Genomic DNA, 18,233 nt, shown 5'->3' with positions numbered 1-18,233 from the left:
ACAGCACGACAATTAGGATTCTTGAACGCACAGAAGCACACGGTGTAAACAAAATATTAGTTTATAGGAATATGTTTATCAAAAACTAGTAGTAATCCTGAAGTAAGGTTAGCCTTCATCTTAACCACAAGATAATGCAGTATTGACAATGCCAGCACTTCAGCACAATGGCATGTTTATCCTGCGAATTGACAATGCCAGCACTTCCGCTCTACCTTTCAGCCGAGATTGAAATTTCGAGCAGCCCACTAATGTATATCATGTTTTCACTGAAGCAAGATATCGGAACCAGGTAGCCCAAGCGTAACTTAACACAGGCGATGCGGCCAGCGCTATTGAATGTATAGCACTAGAAGTCTTCTAAACTTATTTCCAACAGCCTTCATCAAAATTTTTTCTTCCTTCAAAACTGATGTCAAGCTAGCTGATCCAATTGTTCTGAATGCACGCACACACGGACTCACGATTCCTGCGAAACTTCTTGGCGGGAGCACCTATCTTCCATTTGTCATCGGATGACAGTAGCGTACACAACTAGGGGTGATTATGAGTATTTGCAAATCGAAGCAAGCACTCAACTATGTACACATTCATCGCCATTTTGTTGTGTTCTGTTTCTGAGGTCAAATATTCGAGGGAAGTTTTAATCAATATTTTGCTGAATTCTCGTCTTTAGTGCTCTTTTTCTCCAGTTCACATCCGTTTTTGTTATGGTAACTGTACTTAACTGACCAGATACAACAAATGATACTTTGTTAACAGCATTGTGCCTCTCATATTTCCTGTTGGTCGTGTGTCCTGTATATACTGCCTACCAATTATGTGTCCTGCAGTGCCCTCTTTGAACATGACAGATTGTATAGTTTGATAAAAATAAAACACTTGCCCCAGTGTACCTCCGGGGATAGAACGTGCGTCCAAGCTGGAAAGAGATTGCACGGCAATTAAGAATGAAGAATGCATAGAAACACATAATGTAGAGTGAATGTTTATTTTTGCGAAAGTGTTTTTTTTTATTTAGGCGTTGCTCACTTCGCAGTTATGAATATAAAACAAACTTCATATTGCAAGCGTATGACGCATAGTTTCACACTAAATGTGCTTGGATCACTCACGGTTAAATCACAGAAAGTGGAAAAATTTTGATTTTCATGCTAACAAATATTTCGATAGGGTCTGTACATTGTATTGATGCTGCTTAATTCAATTTTCATAAAGGTGTGATCAGCCCTGTGTAAGTGACATAGCCTTTATTTTCTCAAATGTAGCTCCTGCACTGTGTTCATTTCGTTTAGCGGCGTCACCGTTGGCGTCGGTGTAACCTATAGAGCGAACGAGAACGAAAGAAAGCCAACGTGGAGTATTTCAATATCACGAGCCACTGACATCCAACCCCTCTTTCTTCTTCCGTCACGCGCGCTGGCCCCTTGGTCGGGGCTCGTTAGCATGCAGGGCTGGCACTTGCACTGCGGCTGGCTTTGCTTATCGTAACGGGGCTGCCTGCGTTTCACTTGGCTCACGATTTCTGCTATGAAAAAAGTGGTGTGCGTAGCACTGGAGCGCAGGCATTTTATCTGGCAATGCGTAACGAATGTTACATTGCCACAACTGCGGATCAGAAAACTTGAAACACAGTTGACGTTGCCTCAACATAAAGCAGCGCTCAGAATTCGCATTAGGGAGTACCGTTATCGTGCGGAAATCTTTTTGTATTGTTGCTTTTGTGAGGGTTACCTTATGCTGTGAAATGGATATTGCGCGTGAAGTTGGTAGTGAGAAGTAGATACGGCAGTAATGCTGTCCTAACAGCGAAGCTGTTTAGGCTGGCGGTTGCTTGCGCTCCGGTATTAAAAAATATGATAGTCATCAACGGGCACGTGCACTCTTCGTTTGCTTCAGAGTGATTCTGTTTAAGCTATCGGTAACTTGAGCTCCGTTTTTTCAGGTGGGCAAGCGCCACAGGATTTGGGCAAGCCCCATTACAGTGTACAGCAGGTGCGAGTGCCAAACAAAACCAACACGTGAAAAGATAGAGAGAGATAGAGATAAAAATAGAGATAAAACGGATAGAAAGAAACAGGAACAGTAAAATAGACAGAAATAAAGGCAATAGAAACATAAACGGATGAACGTAGAAAAAAATAGACAGAGGCGAGAAATAGAAAAATAGAGAAAAAAGCGATACAAAGAAAGAGACATGACAAAAGGATTGAAAAAAAAACAGAAAGCGAGAGAGGAGAAATAGAGAAACAAAGAAACCAGGACAAACAGGTAGAGAGAGAGAGAGAAGAGAAAGAAAAGGAAATGAAGATACAAAAGCGACAACAAGAACGAAATACATAGAGAAATAAAGAAATAGCAAAAAAGACACAGTAAAGAGATACCTAAACAGATGTGAAGAGAAAGAAAAAGAAAGAAAAAATAGGCGAAACAAGGAAGGTCACCCAGCTGCTCTCTTCCTTAAGGCTTTGCACGACTAGTGTAAAGCTGCCATAAGTTTTTTTTACTGCTGTCAATGAGCTGCGTAATATATGCGCCATTGTGCAGAGAAAGAATTAGCCGGCAGTAGAGCAGCAACGGACTGAGAGTTGCACACTAACAAATTTTCTGATTGCGTCACAGGTGGGGTACATAAGGTTCTTCTGAGCTCTGGCCGACCCAACAGAAGACAGACGGGCCACTGTGTCAACCAGAGTTTATTGGAGCATGAAATATTACTACGCAAAAGCTAACCATCCAATCTCTTTTTATTGCCGAGAGTGTATATGAACTACGAATTCTATGAATGCGCAGTTTTGTACAGGCACAGGCTTGAAGAAACGTGTCTAATGGTTGAGGCATGGCATATCGATAATAGTGGTAGGGCATGTGTGAGCGAACCGTCGATTAACTTGCATAAAGAAGGAATCAAACGCCGTAATAGCTATCTCTCAGGAAGACCACTACGTGTTCGCGATTGGAAGGTACCACCACTTGCCTTGGCATGCGCAGTTAAGTTTTAAATGAGAAGCATTTCTTAGTGAACTTCTGCGACTTTTAGCGTGCCTGTCTATCTAGCCGCCTATGACTTTGTGCTCTCCTAGCCGTTTCGTTTGTGGGATGTATACCAATATTGGTGTAGCATAACATGACTGAAGGACGAACATAAATGACAAGTCATAATATGAAAATCATGATATGCTTGTCATGCACAGCATGATTTACATGCCACGGTGCTGTTGCTCTTGCGGCCGTTTCGTTAAAGTGATATTCACCAAAATCAGTACGCAGTGACACGAGTGTATGGCGAACATAGATGATGCGTGGTAACACAACAACCAGAACATGTATTTCATGTACAGCATGATTTACATGCAACGCTCATGTGCTCGCGGCCAGTTCGCTGGCTTGTTATAGACCAAAATTCGTATTGCACGACATAAGTGTATGACGAACTTAAGTGACAGTGGTAACATGAAAATCGTGACGTGCGTGTTACCTAGAGCATGATTTACATGAGACGCTCGTGACGCGGTCGCTGTCGCTTCGTTAGCTTATTATACACCGAAATGGCCGTTGCGTGACGCGATTGTATGATGAACATAAATGAAATGACAGTTGGTAACATGAAAATAATGGCTTGCATGTGACGTAGGGCATGATTTATATGCGACGCTCAAGGTGCGCTCACGGCCATTTCGCTAGTTTGGTATATACTCAAAATTGCTGTTGCGTAACGCGACTGCATTATGAACATAAGTGACAGGTGGTAGCATGAAAATCATTATATGCGTGTCATGTACGGCATGATTTACATGAGACGCTCATGTTGCGCTCGCAGCCGTTTCACTTGCTTGATATACACCAAACTTGGTATTGCGTAACGTGAATGTGCGACGAGCATAAATAACGAGCGGTAACATGAAAATCGTGAATTGCGCGTCTCGTAGGGCATGATTTACATGGCACACTCATGGTGCGCTCGCGGCCGTTTCGCGTCCTTGATATACACCAAAACTGATATTGAGTGACGCGACAGTACGATGAATATAAATGACAGGTGGTAACATGGAAATCATGACTTGCGTGTCACGTAGGGCGTGATTTACATGCCACGCTCGTGGTGCGGTCGCGCCGCTTCGCTTGCTTGATATACACTAAAATTGGCATTGCATGACTTGACACTTCAGGGAACATAAATGACAGGTGGTACTTCGCCCTCTTAAACTTCGCCCTCTTAAACTTCGCCCTCTTAAATTTTCTTATTCCATAGGTCTTAAACCCTTAACTGAGGTTTGCGAATATAAGTATCTCGGTGTCACTCTAACCAATAACTTATGTTGGAACACCCATATTGCTAACACATGTGCTGCTGCGCTTCGCAATCTTTGCTTCATACGACACAAGCTTACAAATTCACCACCGCATGTTAAGCGTCTGGCTTATGAGCACCTGATCCGGCCTAAGCTTGAATATGCTTCTATTATATGGGACCCGTACACCAACGTCAATATTAACGCGCTTGAAAAAATCCAGCGAAAGGCTGTGCGATTTATCCTTTCTTTATACGGCTACCAGTTTTCTGTTACGTCATTTATGGAATCTAATCACGTTTTTTCTTTTCAGTCCCGCTGCAAAGATCAGCGTTTAAAGTTTTTGTATTCTTTGCTTAGTCGGAAGCTCGGGCTCGACCCAGCACCGTACTTATCTCCACTTGCATCTAGGTTCACTCGTCATACTCATCCGCTTTCTATAACTCCTTATTTTGCCAGAAGAAATTTATTTAAATTCTCATTCTTTCCGCAAACAATTACAGAATGGAATAACCTGCCACCTGACCAACTACTGTCCTTAACCCAGTCAGGTGCCTCCTCCTAGGTTACTCTGTAAACAGTCTCTTTTTCCAGTTAAATTAAAATTGGTTCTATTTCATTCACTTGATGTTTTGTTTCACTTTCACTGTATTCGAAATCATTTATTTGTATTCCCTTTTCAACGCCTGTATTACGTGCATTTATTCTTTCGGATACTGTTGGTATTATGACTTGCTATCCACCTTTGTTGTGGACAGTTTTCATGTTTTTGTATTCTCACTCCTGCTTAGGCCATGTGGCCTGCAGTATTTATGTAAATAAAAAAAATATATATATAAAAAACATTAAAATCATGATATGCATGCCACGTAGAGTATGGCATACATGCCCCGCTCATGGTGCGCTTGCGGTTGTTTTGCTTGCTTAATATGCACCAAAGTTGCTATTGCGTGACGTGACTGTACGACGAACATAAATGACAGGTCTTAACGTGCCAATTATGACATTCATAAGAGCGAATTGATGCGAGCTAGTTGGCACAAATCCATCGTGAAAAAACAGTGCGACGTAGACACAAACTAGGAAATACACAGTACCAGCGCTGGTCCTGTGTACTTCCTAGTCTGTGTCTATGTTGCGCTGTTTTTTTCACGATGGATGATATTCATGTCGTGTATGGCATGATATACATGCCACTTTCTCGTTGCCCTTCCCGTGGTGTTGTTAAGTGAATATATACAGAATTAGAATGGCATGGCATGAGTGCGTGACGAACACAAATGACAGGTGATGTAGTGTACATATCAGAATATTGGTTTCATTAGCACGGTATATACCAGGTTGTACATACATGCATGCATGCATGGCCAACCTGCGATATATAGTGCACTAGATGCCATGACATGAATGACTTCATTTGCTTATAGACAAGCAAGGCGATGTATCCAGCACTTTGCTGGCTGCTTCGCATTAATCGATTCCCACAGTACGTGTGATCTGCCTGCTTTTTGTGCCTGCTTTAGTTTAGTTTCTGTGCCTGTGTGCTTTTTCAATTGTTACTCGGGTGCTATTTAAAGCCAGAACCTATGTTCAATTACAGAGTTGTAAGTCTGCACTCGCACGCCTCTTCTTTCACTGTGCCATGTCCTGCTGCGCAGTTTGTTAAAAGATCACAATAACAGAGCTGAGCTGGTGGGTAAATATTCATTCTAAAAAGACAGGGAGTGCAAAAACAGACAAAAATTCGTTCATGATTTTATTAACGATCACGGGCACGAGACCGCTTTCAGCGATAAATGTGCTGTTTTTACGGGGGCTTTTCCAAAAATTATTTCCATGTACTTAACGTCGACGCTGGTAGGTTGGAAGGCATTTAGTGCAGATATGAGGTATATGTATTGGTTTTAAAGTTGCTCCGGTTCTTAGTGATGTATACCTGAGCAAGATTGACAAACTGTTGGAAGGCGCCTTAGGTGATTTTATTATTAATAAGGTTTTTCGTAGTGTGGGTGATTAGTTGATTTTTTTCTTAGTGGTGTGGACTTTGAAACCGTGGTAATCTTAACGAGCGAGAAATTTGAATCAATAGGAAGAGGGCTGAAATTTACTGAAGAATTGCCTCAGAATAATGAAATACAGTTTTTGGAGATTTTGTTCACGTTACAGAAGAACCACGGATGCTGGCAGTATAATCCTTGATCTTCGAAACCGCTGCTAAATTTTTCATCGAAGCAATCGAAGGTTGTAAAAAATGGTAGAGCCATATCCTGCCTTCAGTGTCCCCTCACCAAGTCGTGTGTGCAGAAAATGAGCGACAGGTTTAACGCACAGGTCGCGCGTCTTTTAGATGTAGGTTATCCTCGTGTTGCAGTAACAACTGTAGCGGAACGTTTAAAGAGGTATGTTATGTTAAGTCCGAGCATGAATGAAGGAAGCGATAGGAAGGAACGTGTCGTAGGTATACCGTATATTCATTGCGTATCTCCCAGGCTAAAGCAAGTAGGAAGTAGATATGACGTTAATGTTGTTTTCACGGCTGTCAATAAGCTGGATAAAATTTGTGCCGCTGTGCGGAGAAAAAATGAGCCAGTGAAAGACAACAAAGAGACGCATATTTGTTTCACAATATACACCAACAAATCCACTGACTGCCGCAGAAGTGTAGTGTATAAGGTGCCTTTCAGTTGCGACCGCTTTTACGTAGGACAGACGGGCCGCTGCATTAACCAGAGGTTATTGAAACATAAGAGATCGCTAACCGGACACTCACCTACTTAATCTAAGTGGACGCCAAAATTCGATGAATGCGCTGTTTTTACCGGCGTATGAATGAAGGTTGATAATCGAGGCATGACATATCGATAATATCGATAATAGTTGCACATGCTTGAGGCCACCGTTGATTGACTTCATAAATATGATATAAAATGCTTAACAGTTATCTTTTACGTAGACCCCGACACGTGGCGGATTAATAGGTTTTCTCTATTGCATGGGCATACGCAGTCAAGTTTTCTTGACTTCTTTCTTTTCCGCCGCTGTGCGTCTCTACAGTTGTTAGTAGGCGCTTGTGGTGTCGTGACTTCTTTCTTTTGTCCGTGTGCACGCCCTGTCTTTTAGAATGAATTGTTAGAAAATTCCGTGCCAACCCACGCAACTTTCAACGCTCCTTGTAAATTTCACATTTATGCTCGTCATACACTCACGCCATTGTGTACCAATTTTCATATATATCATGTTAATGAAACTTCCGCGAAAAAACCACGTACGTGTTATGTTAGGTATGACAATTTTAACGTGCTTACGCTTACATTATGTCCGCCATGCGCTATTGTCATGCTGTCGCAATACTGGTATTTTTGAAGTTACCGGAACGGCCGCGAGAGCACCTAGAACGTGTCATGGAAATCATTATGTACACGAAATGCACGCAATGATTTTCATCCCATGACTTGCCATTTACGTACGCGCTAGACTTTTGTTCTCTGTTTAATCTATATCAACGACTTACCCAACTTTATTTCTTGTGACAGTCACCTTTTTGCTGACACTGTGTAATCAACCAGCCCATTATTATCGTTTCAATTACAGATACTCCCCCGTCTCCCCTTTAAAAACTCGGTTAGTGCTGTCGCAAAGAGCTCATGCTTTTAAAAACTAACAAAACTGCGCTTGTTTCATTTTACAGACGCCCAAACTCACCTAACCACTACATATAATATGAGTGGCTCCATTGTGTCTTTTCTTGGTGCTGTTAAATATATCGGCGTTAGCATTTCACCGAATCTTAATTGGTCTTCTCACGTCAGTAAAATAATTAACAATGATAACGAAGCTCCGAGTTACCTTCCTTGTAACTTGTCTCTTACCCCTCCATGAATAAAATTACTTGCCTACAAGACACTTATTCGCTCAAAATTAGAGTACGCATCCGCAATTTGGGACCCACTCTAAATAAGTTCATCGATCTGGTCCGAAACCGCGCACTTAGATTAAAATGCTCCTGTTACTTATTCTATGCTACGTGACGCTACGCTACGTGTGCTACGTGACGCCAACAGGCGGAAGAAGAGTGTTCCACACTCGTCGCCATGGCTACTGGCGGCGCTGACGGACGCTCCCACGCTTAAATGCACATATATACCGCATAAATTGGACGGGGGTATGGCCGCAGCGGTAGCTCAGTTGGTAGAGCATCGGACGCGTTATTCGAAGGTCGCAGGTTCGGTCCCTGTCCCCGGCAAGCTATCTTTTCGTCCACACTTCTTTCTTCATATTTACATTATATTTACTACTAATAACGTCCCCTATAGTTTCCTTGGCATTATTGTCTGTTAGTTCTCATTAATATCGTATTATTCTATACCAGCGTTACCACAACGAAAGTAAAGCAGGAGTACCTAATCTAGGCCTAAGCTGCAAGATTACTAGACTACGCCGGTATGACAAATTGCATTATACCTTGCATTATAACTCTCTCATTCAACCAGGCCATTGTACGCCAGCACGCATAAGTCACCACAATGCCGTCTACCCACCTCCTTCTTGTAGCACAACACACCATCACTCATTTTTCGCGCAGGCAGTCAGGGACTGGAACCATCTTCCCACAACTGTCAGCTATCATTGCAACACAGATAACATCAGTAAAGCCATGGAATTATTGTTATATGAACTGTATCGTGCTTGCCCCCACTCCCATGTAACGCCCTCTCGAAGGCAGCCTTTGAGGTATACGTGCAAATAACTAAATAAATAGCTTGTCATACCATTTAGGGTATATATCAAGTTAACAATAGATCACTGAGACCATCTCGTGTAAATCATGACGTATATGACATGCATGCCATGGTTTCAATGCGAATGATTTCTTATCGAATTTCAGCTAGTTTGGGCGTATCTTTCTCTGTATGTAGCCACCTACGACTTTGCGCTCTCATGGCCGTTTCATTACCTTGATATATACCAAAATTTCTCCATCATGCACATGCGTGCATCATGGGTATAAATGACAGGTTGTAACATAAAAATCAGGCTATGCACGTCATATGAACCGTGGTCACATGAAGCAGTTTTAGTGCACTCGGGACATTTTCAATAAGTTGTTACATGTCATAACTGGCGCGCCAGGAGTATAACACACATAAATGAAGGGGCATGCATGATCTATACCAGAATATATAGGGGTGATGTCAAAAAAGACACACGAACAGCACAGCGGCCTGTGTTCACAGCGCTTTGACCATGGCGGCAATAAAAATATGCCTAAACGGTTCTTACCTGTATCAAGCATGACTGTAATGGGTTTTTATTATCATTCAGGCAACAATCCCTTCAAAAGAAAGGCGAAACAGGAGAGCGCGTAGATGCCGCACTGTTCACATTTCTTTCCATCGCGATACTACGTTTCATTACCTTGGAATATACAAGAATACACTTGCATTGAATTCACATGATATACAGCAGCCTTTGTCAAAAGACTGCTGATACGCGAATGATGCATGATAGCTCAACCCTAGTGTTATTGGAAGCATATTTAGTGACTAATTGATCAACGGTGCGACGTGGGTGCTTCACTGGACTTGTACTGCAAGAAATATTGTTTTGATTTGAATTTGTTCGTAGAGCGTGCTCTGTAGATCACTTCTCATGTGGCTTTCTGCGCATGGTGCATTATCGGATTTTCAAAAACCTACGGGTGTGACGCTAACAAATATGTCAGTTTAGAGTAACGTATTATGTGTTGTCTTGTGTTATGTTCATACGTTATAAAACCTCTCGACGTTGATTTGATTTAGTATTTTACTGCAACGTCTTCTGTGGTGTTCTTTGGTGCCGTTCACTTTATGTTGTGTGGTGGTACATATAGGTAACCGTCAACATAATCATCCATACACTGAGGCTCGAGAGTGGTTCAGCAGCTTCAACAGCGCTTCGTGCAAGGACCCTTTGTCGACGCAGCTCATCGAAAATCTGGCAAAGAGTAACGACGTCCGCGACAGAAGCAGGGTTCCGCGCAAGAAGCATCTGAAATGCCTCGTCCTTGATGCCTTTGATGATATGTTTAACTTTCTCCTCCTCGCTCATGGAGGCATTGTCGCGGGAGGAAATATTTACGACATCCTCGATGTAGCTCGTATACATCTCACCGGGCTGTTGAGCACGCTGGCGTAGACGTTGTTCAGCGCGCAGCTTTCGTAAAGTCGGGCGGCCGAAGACGTCTACGATCGCTGTCTTGAATTCAGACCAGGTACGGAGCTCGCGCTCGTGGTTGTGAAACCAGAGGTTGGCGACGTCAGAAAGATAGAAGATGACGACACGGAGTTTGGCCGGGTCATCCCAGTTGTTGGTCTCACTGACGCGCTCATAGGTGGAAAGCCAATCTTCCACGTCAGCCTCACCGGTTCCGCTAAAAATATGAGGTTCATGGTACCGCTGAATGGCGCCGCTGGGGCTGGAAGCCGCGGCGGTGTCGTGCTGACTGGTGTCAATGTCGGTCATCGCAGCGGTTGAAGCAGCGGGCAACGTTCGGTTGCGAAGTTCCAGGTTGAGGTCAGGGATTGCAGCAACCTCCACCAGATGTCGTATGGCGGTTTATTAACAAAGTACTGACGACTTGTGCAGTCGAAGTAGCGCCGGTCCAACAGGAACGCACATCACGCGCACAGCAACAGCCGACCGAGCATGGCTTCTTCCTCCTCTTCACTACAATGGCATTGTCTTTGCCTCCTATTCTGTTGTGAGTTTGGCTTTAATTTTGTACCGGGTAACACGACTGCCATAAGGACTGTGACGGCGAATGGCGCGAATTTCTTAATTGGGCGTACTTATCCCCACATTGAGAAATCCTTAAAGTACAAGCAGCACTCGATGGGGAATGATAACGGCGAGCAAGGACCTCGATCGTTGATAATGTGGTCGTCTGTGAAACGACTCGCCTTTTATACACGTCTTATCGAACCTTCCATTGTTATCGCTGGTGCTCGCGTTAGCTCTAGATTGAACGCAGTTACACGTGTCATGCGCGTAATCTTAACAAATCTTAACAAAATAATCTGTAACACCGCAAAGATTTCAAACATTGTGGCGTGGCGTCCGACGAGTGGCGACAATAGGTTATTGTGGGTGAAGCCGTATAACATTAAAATAACATAACCATGCGCGCGTGGCATTATGAAGCACATAATACCAATATCACAGATCACAGTACTTGCAGTAAGATAAAACACTTGCCCAATTTGGGTCATCGTCTTCAGGACTTGGGGAGCGTCGAGGCTGAAAAAATATCCGCAATAATCAAGAACACACGCATGTAAATAATCACGACTTGTCATTCATTTTATTAGAACACTTATTAAGTAGCGGTAGAAAAAGAACAAACGCCAAAGGAAATAAAATAGACATGACAGAAAGCTGGGTCCTATCTGTTTGCTTTGTCCTTTGTTCATTTTTTTAAGAATTTAGAGAAATTCTATTTCAAATAATTATACAGCATTGCATTACTCCTATTTCGTATCTTATAAGCTGTTTTGTTTGGCATTAGGTGTCTTGTCAAGTGTAGACCCATAAGGAAGTTCCTTTTGCAGATGCTGAAATAGAGTATTGCCAAAGTCACTGTCAAACACCAACGTGAAGTCAAGACGCATGCTGAGTTAATTTCTTCGCTCGCGTGTTTCGGAAGCATGCAGGCTTCCTCGAGGAGCACCAGTTTCTGTCTGCGGAAAAAAATATTCGTACGTAATTTTCGGCTCTGCGGACATAGCCCTCCACAGGAGCGAAGACGGGGGAAACAGGACATCCACGTCGCGCCATCTTTGTCGATTCCATACACCACGGGCGAAAATCGAGACAATAGCCCGAAGAGTAAGAAATTCAGTGGTCGACGTCGTCCACAAGCCGTCGACTGCCATCGCCAGTTTCACCACTCGGTCGAAAGACCGAGCACCTACAGGAAAAGCGCTGGGCATCGCTTACAAGATTATATGCGCCGTCTCCCCGCCTAGTACATTGGGGAGACTAATACCTTTGTGGAAAGAATTATGAAGCACAGGAACGGTCTGCATCAATTGAACAGTGAACCGAGCGCAGTGGCAGATAATTGTGAGCAGTTTGAACATTGCGAGACAGAGCTTTGCGAGCCGGCGACAACTCCTGCAATTTTGGCTCATACGACCGACAGCGGGTAACATCAACCGTACTGCGAGGACAACACCCTCCCTCTACAGCCAAAGCTGACGACAGGTCGCGGGGAACCACGGATGCAGGACAAGCATTCGTATATAAGCGCTTGGCATCTCGGGCCCTACTCACCCCTGAAGAAGACGGTGAGACTTCGAAAATTCGGGTATTTTAAGTGAACCTTGCTTCGACTTTTCTCCTTCCTGAAGTTTCAGCTGCCCGAGTAGGCAGATTTGTTTATTACAAATAGTTAATTGTGGTTATCATAGCTTTGTTTAGTGTAGTATTGTAGCAAATGGGTGAAAAAGGGAATTGATGGTGAAGAGGAGGGAAAAGAAAGACAGAAATATAACGAAAGAAATAGAGAGATGGAGACAGAGAGAAAAAATAGAAAGAAAGAGGAAGCAGGGGAGAAATAGAGAGAAAGTGATCGAAAGGTAAGAAAGAGAATGAAAGATAGAAAGAGCGAGAAGAAGAAAAATACTAGATAGGAATAGAGACAAAAAAGAGACAGAAAGAACAGAGGGAAGAAATAGAAAGGTAGAAAGAAAAAATAAATAGAAACAAATTAGGCCGCCCAGCTCCGCCCTTCCTTCAGGCTTTGCGCCACTAGTCCGGAGCTGGTTTATTTTTTTACAGAAGATTTAGAATCAAGTTTTGTGCCGCAATTATATATGTCGTGATCTTTCGTGCTACTTTATTCGTGCTGTACAATCGTGCATGCCTACGCGTTATTGTCCAGATAATAACATATTAGTAGTTGCATGGTCTTTGTCTGCTCTCGTGTTGTGACTCCGGTTTCCACTGCATACCAGGTAGACGCATAGTGGAAAAATGGTGGCAGATGGTGGTGGTGGTGGCCAGCTTTTGTTGGTGTTAAGTGGAAAATGCTGGCTGATGGTGGCGAGCAAAACGTGTTTCGGTGGATGGCTTGGTGAACAAGCTGGATGACGGTGGCATGATGGAAGTGCACGTGACATTATGTGAAATCACTGTCACCTCTAATCTTTTGCTGTTCAATGTGTAGAAAAATATGTTTACAGTTCAAAGAAGCCAACGCCGATCATTAAGCTTTTCAGCACGCTTTTTTTTTCATGCGGCGTAACCGCCGCAAGATTTGTGGAGCGCAGCAGCCGTGAATATTTATATTTTACGCACGTACTTATCAGGTTTACATCCGCGATGTGCTGCTCCATTGTGATGTTTACAAGTCTAGAAGTGTCGGTGTGAACAGCGACAGTATCTGTGTTACATCGGCGCGCAGTTGCCGAGAAGTAAATGAGCCCTTCCAGCGGGTAGACCAGAAAACAGCCGCCGCTTGATACCGTCACGCTAGAAACGCAACTCTGGCAATTCTTGCACACTCACTTACCTCAGCGGCACTTTAATGTAACAGTGGAAATGCGTGCGAAGCTAAAATGCACAAACTTGTTGACGCTGTGTCATCAGACACAGCGTCAACAAAGCGCATAAGGCCTTATATGCGTTTAGCAGGTACCACGGCTCTCCGTAGAATGACGAAAAATGGCATAGTGCCTGCTCCCTTACTTCTCAAAAATGACAATGATTTATAGCGTAGTGGGTTCCCCGCAAATGCACCTGTATTGGTTGCCAAGGAAGCCCATAAGCGCATGATCCATTTCATCGGGGTATCAGTAAAGTTCTTCGCCCCCCGCACCCTCGCACTCCCACGTCAACGTTGTTATACATTTTTCTATTCACACGTTTGATAGTTTTCTTACAGAAAACCAAAGGGGTGAGGGCTGAAGGCGCGAGCATGCGCCTGACTCAGTCCCTCACCCCTGTACAATCAGTGCTCGGCGAAGCAACATAATAAAAAAACAGCTATGTAGACAGTAAACACATCATCGAGTAACAGAAACAACATGATTAACATTAGTACAATAAATACCATAGGTGTCGGAACTGTCATAAGCAAAAATACAGCATATTATTCCGCCTACAGTCACTGGCACTGACAACACAACGATGTGCAACATATTTAACGATATTTGCAGATTTTCTTTTATACACTGTTAAAGAGGAAAATTCTTTTATTATATCTAACAGTTCTTCTGACAGAACTGTTACTTCTGACAGAACCTACAATACTTAGACCCTACATGTAGGTTGTACCCGGAAATACTTAGACCTGAACATAAGGCAAGAAGAGAGCCATATGTGCTTCATGTACAGAACGAGAGGCGAAAAAGGCATTCTTCGCTTGACTCTGCACACACGAAACTAGTGAAGAGGACGATCGCTAACGCATGCATGCTTCAAGCAATAAAAAAATCCTGCGCACACAGATGCAGTGAAAGTTTGAACCTGCAAGTGCAGCGCCTACAAGGAAGTGGTTACCCGGACAGCGTGCTGGTCTCCGTAGGAGAGAGCATGTTGCAATAATTGAAGCGAAAGAAAAGCGCAGAAGAAGGACATTTCAGTTCCAGCCATTCCAAGCTTATCAAACAGGGGATAGCACTTTCGTGCATCCGCTCTGCCCTAGAAAGAACATGCGTACACGGCCTCCGCCATAGTTTCGACGAACAAGTGGCTAGATTAAGGAGAGCAGGATTCCCGGACGTCGCAATCGCAAAGGCGTGCGAAAAATTGATGAGGGCTAAGAAGTCAGCGCAGCAAGAGACTGCAAAAACTGAAAGCAGCCGTAAGCGAAAAAGGTGCGCTGTTTTACCCTACGCACACAAGTTGTCACATGGCCTAAAAAACGTCGCTAAGCGCTACGGTGTGGACGTCGTCTTTTCCTCCCCAAATAAGTTGTCTGGCATGTGTGCCCGCGTGAACAAGTGCGCGCAGCCGAGTGGGTCGAAAGAAACCAACAGCGAATGTGGTACTAAACACACGTCCAAGTTTGTTGACTGCGAGGTGGGAATCGTGTATCTGATCCCGTTGTAGTGCGGTAGATCCTACATAGGGCAGAGTGGAAGGTGTCTGAATGTTCGTTTGGGAGAACACAAGCGTTCATTGACACAAGACACGCATTCTCATTTAGCAGATCATTGTCGGGAGTGCGGGTGTACCCCGCACTTTACTGACACCATGGTTCTTTCCAAGCACAAGAAGCAGCTTGCCCGAGAAATTATTGAGGCCTTCCACATTAGAAGAACCTACGAAAGATGCGTTAGCCAGCCATCGATAAAGCTTTGTGATAGCGAATACGAGTTCTTGGTCAGCACGTGCGAAAATGTGACTTAAAAGTGGTCGTGCGCATGCTATGTTACGGGGCAACAGCCATGAATGTTCGTTTAGTTTTTCGCCTGGAGCACAAGCCACGTGACTCGATTTTTCTTCATGTTTAATTTTTGTGTTTTCCGGAATAAAAATTCAGTTGAGAGTCAGCGCTTGTCCTGTGTACTTCTTCTGTTCCTTGTCCCCTTTTTGTGAGCGCTGCACAGCCCTAAGTATGAATCAATACCAACTCGCTCAATTTTCTCTTCTAAGGTGCGGTGGTCTTGGAAAAAGAAAGCAATCTTCGCCTGCGACTCCTCCTGCAATTTTGGCGCATGCAACCAACAGCGGGAAACATCAACCGTGCAAAGGGGGACACCACCCTCCCTCTACAACCAAGGGTTATGACAGGTTTCGGTGAACCACGGACGCACGACAAGAGTTCGTATATAAGCGCTGGACATCGCACCTTCTCACCTCTGAAGAAGCCGGTGAGGCGTCGAAAATTCGGGTATTTGAAACGTATCTTGCTTGGAGTTTTCTATTTTCCTGAAATTTCTGTTCCCAGATGCCGAATGTTTATTTGTGATGAGCATAGCCTTGTATAGTGTAATATAGCAAGTGGGTGAAACAATGAATTCAGGGTGAAGGGAAAGGAGAGGGGAGAGTAAACCATAGCATAGAAAGAATGAGGAAGAGAATAATAGAAAGAAAGTCAGAAAGAGAAAGAAAGGTAGAACGAGCAAGAAGGAGAAAGAAATAGATAGAAATAAACAGACACAGGAAAGAAAGAGAAATCAGAGGGGAGAGACAAAAAAAGAGAGGACGAAAAAAAGAACAATTTGAGAGAAACAAGCAAGGTCGCCCAGCTCTGCACTGCCTTCAGGCTTGGCGCCACTAGTGTGAAGCTGGTTAACATTTTTTACATTAGAATTCAAATCAAGATTTTGCCGCCATTATGTGGTGTTTTTTGGTGCTACTTTATTCCTGCTGTACAATGTTATAGCCTACGCGTAATTGCCAATATATGATAAATAACATAGTAGTATTGTGAGCACAATATTCACAGCATGCTTCCTTCATTCTCTTCACCTGTATGTAATCATCATCACTGTGAGCGTCATCTTCGTTCTGAGCGTTGGTCAGGCGGCTCTGGTGAATAAAAGGCGTCGAGACCACGACTGTGCTGCGGTCTTTCAAAGTGGTGGAGGCTGCTTTCGATCCCCAAGTCCTCTACGGCATCGAGTTCCCCTGGAGCTTCGTTCGGGTCGCCGCTTGCTCCGCCTATCCGCTGTCATGGCCCAAGACACGCTGCCTGGTCCATCCGGCATCCCCGCCCAGCCACCCGCCCCAGCATATACCGTCACCGCCCGGCAGCGGGACCCACCTATCTTCTCCGGTCTCCCACGCGACGATGTCGAAGTATGGCTGAAGGAGTACGACATGACAAGTGTGTATAACAACTGGGACAATCCTCAAAAACTTCGCCACGTCGCATTCTATCTGTCCGACGTAGCGAAAACGTGGTTTTTTAACCACGAGGACATCTTCGCTGATTGGCCTACCTTCGCTCAGCAAATCCGGAGAATTTTTGGGACACCCAACATTCATTCTGAAGTCTCGAAGAGAAAGCTCGACGGCCGCGTACAACACCCAGGGGAGACGTACACTTCGTACATCGAAGACGTCCTTGCCCTTTGCCGCCGCGTGGACTCGGCTATGACGGAGGCTGATCGTGTTCGACACATCCTCAAAGGGATAGGCCACGTCGCGTTCAACGCTCTGGCCGTCAAAAACCCCAGCACCGTCGAGGATGTCATCACGACTTGCCAGCATCTTGACGAACTACAAGCCATCCGTTTGCACCGAGACGCCTGTGACAGCCGCCCTTCTTCGGATGCGGATTTGCGTACGCTGATTCGCACTCTGATTCGCGAAGAGCTTCAAGCGCAAGGACTGTCCTGTCCGCCCGCCCCTCAGCCTCACTCCTCGGCTACTAGCCTGCGCGACATCATCAAAGAGGAGCTGTCCTCAATGGCTTGCGCTATCACGCCTGACACTCCGACGCCACCAACTCCGCCCGCGACGTATGCGCAAATCGCGGCCATGCAACCTGCTTTGGTTCAGCGCGTGCATCCTGTGCCTGCTCAGACCAACTTAGCAGCATTTGCACCACGTTCACCTGTCCCACCTGCTCCTCCTGCTCCTGCATTTTACACCCCCTGGCGCTCATCTCGCCCAATATGTTATTATTGTGGCATTCGAGGCCACATCTCACGGTTTTGTCGCAAGCGCCAGCAGGACGAACGCCGCGGCTACGATGTTTACGAAAGGGATTCGACGTCCTCTCCTAACCAGTACGAGCGCCGCGCTCCAACACGTTCCTTCTCCCCGTCCTCTCCTCCCGACGCACCTCGAACCTACCGTCCAGGACGCCGCCGCTCCCCTTCTCCTCTGCGCCGCTCAACATCGCCTCTACAGCCGGTCACCCATGCCTCTGAATACCGCTCGGAAAACTAGGTGGTGCAGTTTTTGGAGGGAAAGCTGCATCGCTCGGACAAACACCAAAACCTCCAG

At 44.7% G+C, this 18,233-nt stretch overlaps 1 protein-coding gene across 1 annotated transcript in view; it reads right to left on the bottom strand.

The window, feature by feature from the left end:
- Nucleotides 1–18,233, bottom strand: part of LOC125756442 (uncharacterized) — a gene marked incomplete in the record, with an annotated part of 397,333 nt that overhangs the window by 328,757 nt on the left and 50,343 nt on the right. Inside the window, 2 exon segments of the mRNA XM_049411241.1 lie at nucleotides 887–922; nucleotides 11,526–11,567. Coding sequence (XP_049267198.1) covers nucleotides 887–922; nucleotides 11,526–11,567 — 78 coding nt within the window.

The sequence above is a fragment of the Rhipicephalus sanguineus genome, chromosome 11 (assembly GCF_013339695.2).
Source record: "Rhipicephalus sanguineus isolate Rsan-2018 chromosome 11, BIME_Rsan_1.4, whole genome shotgun sequence".
In the NCBI taxonomy this organism is placed as follows: domain Eukaryota; kingdom Metazoa; phylum Arthropoda; class Arachnida; order Ixodida; family Ixodidae; genus Rhipicephalus; species Rhipicephalus sanguineus.
The sequence above is the reverse complement of the archived record's forward strand: the minus strand, read 5'-3'. Positions and strand labels throughout refer to the sequence as shown.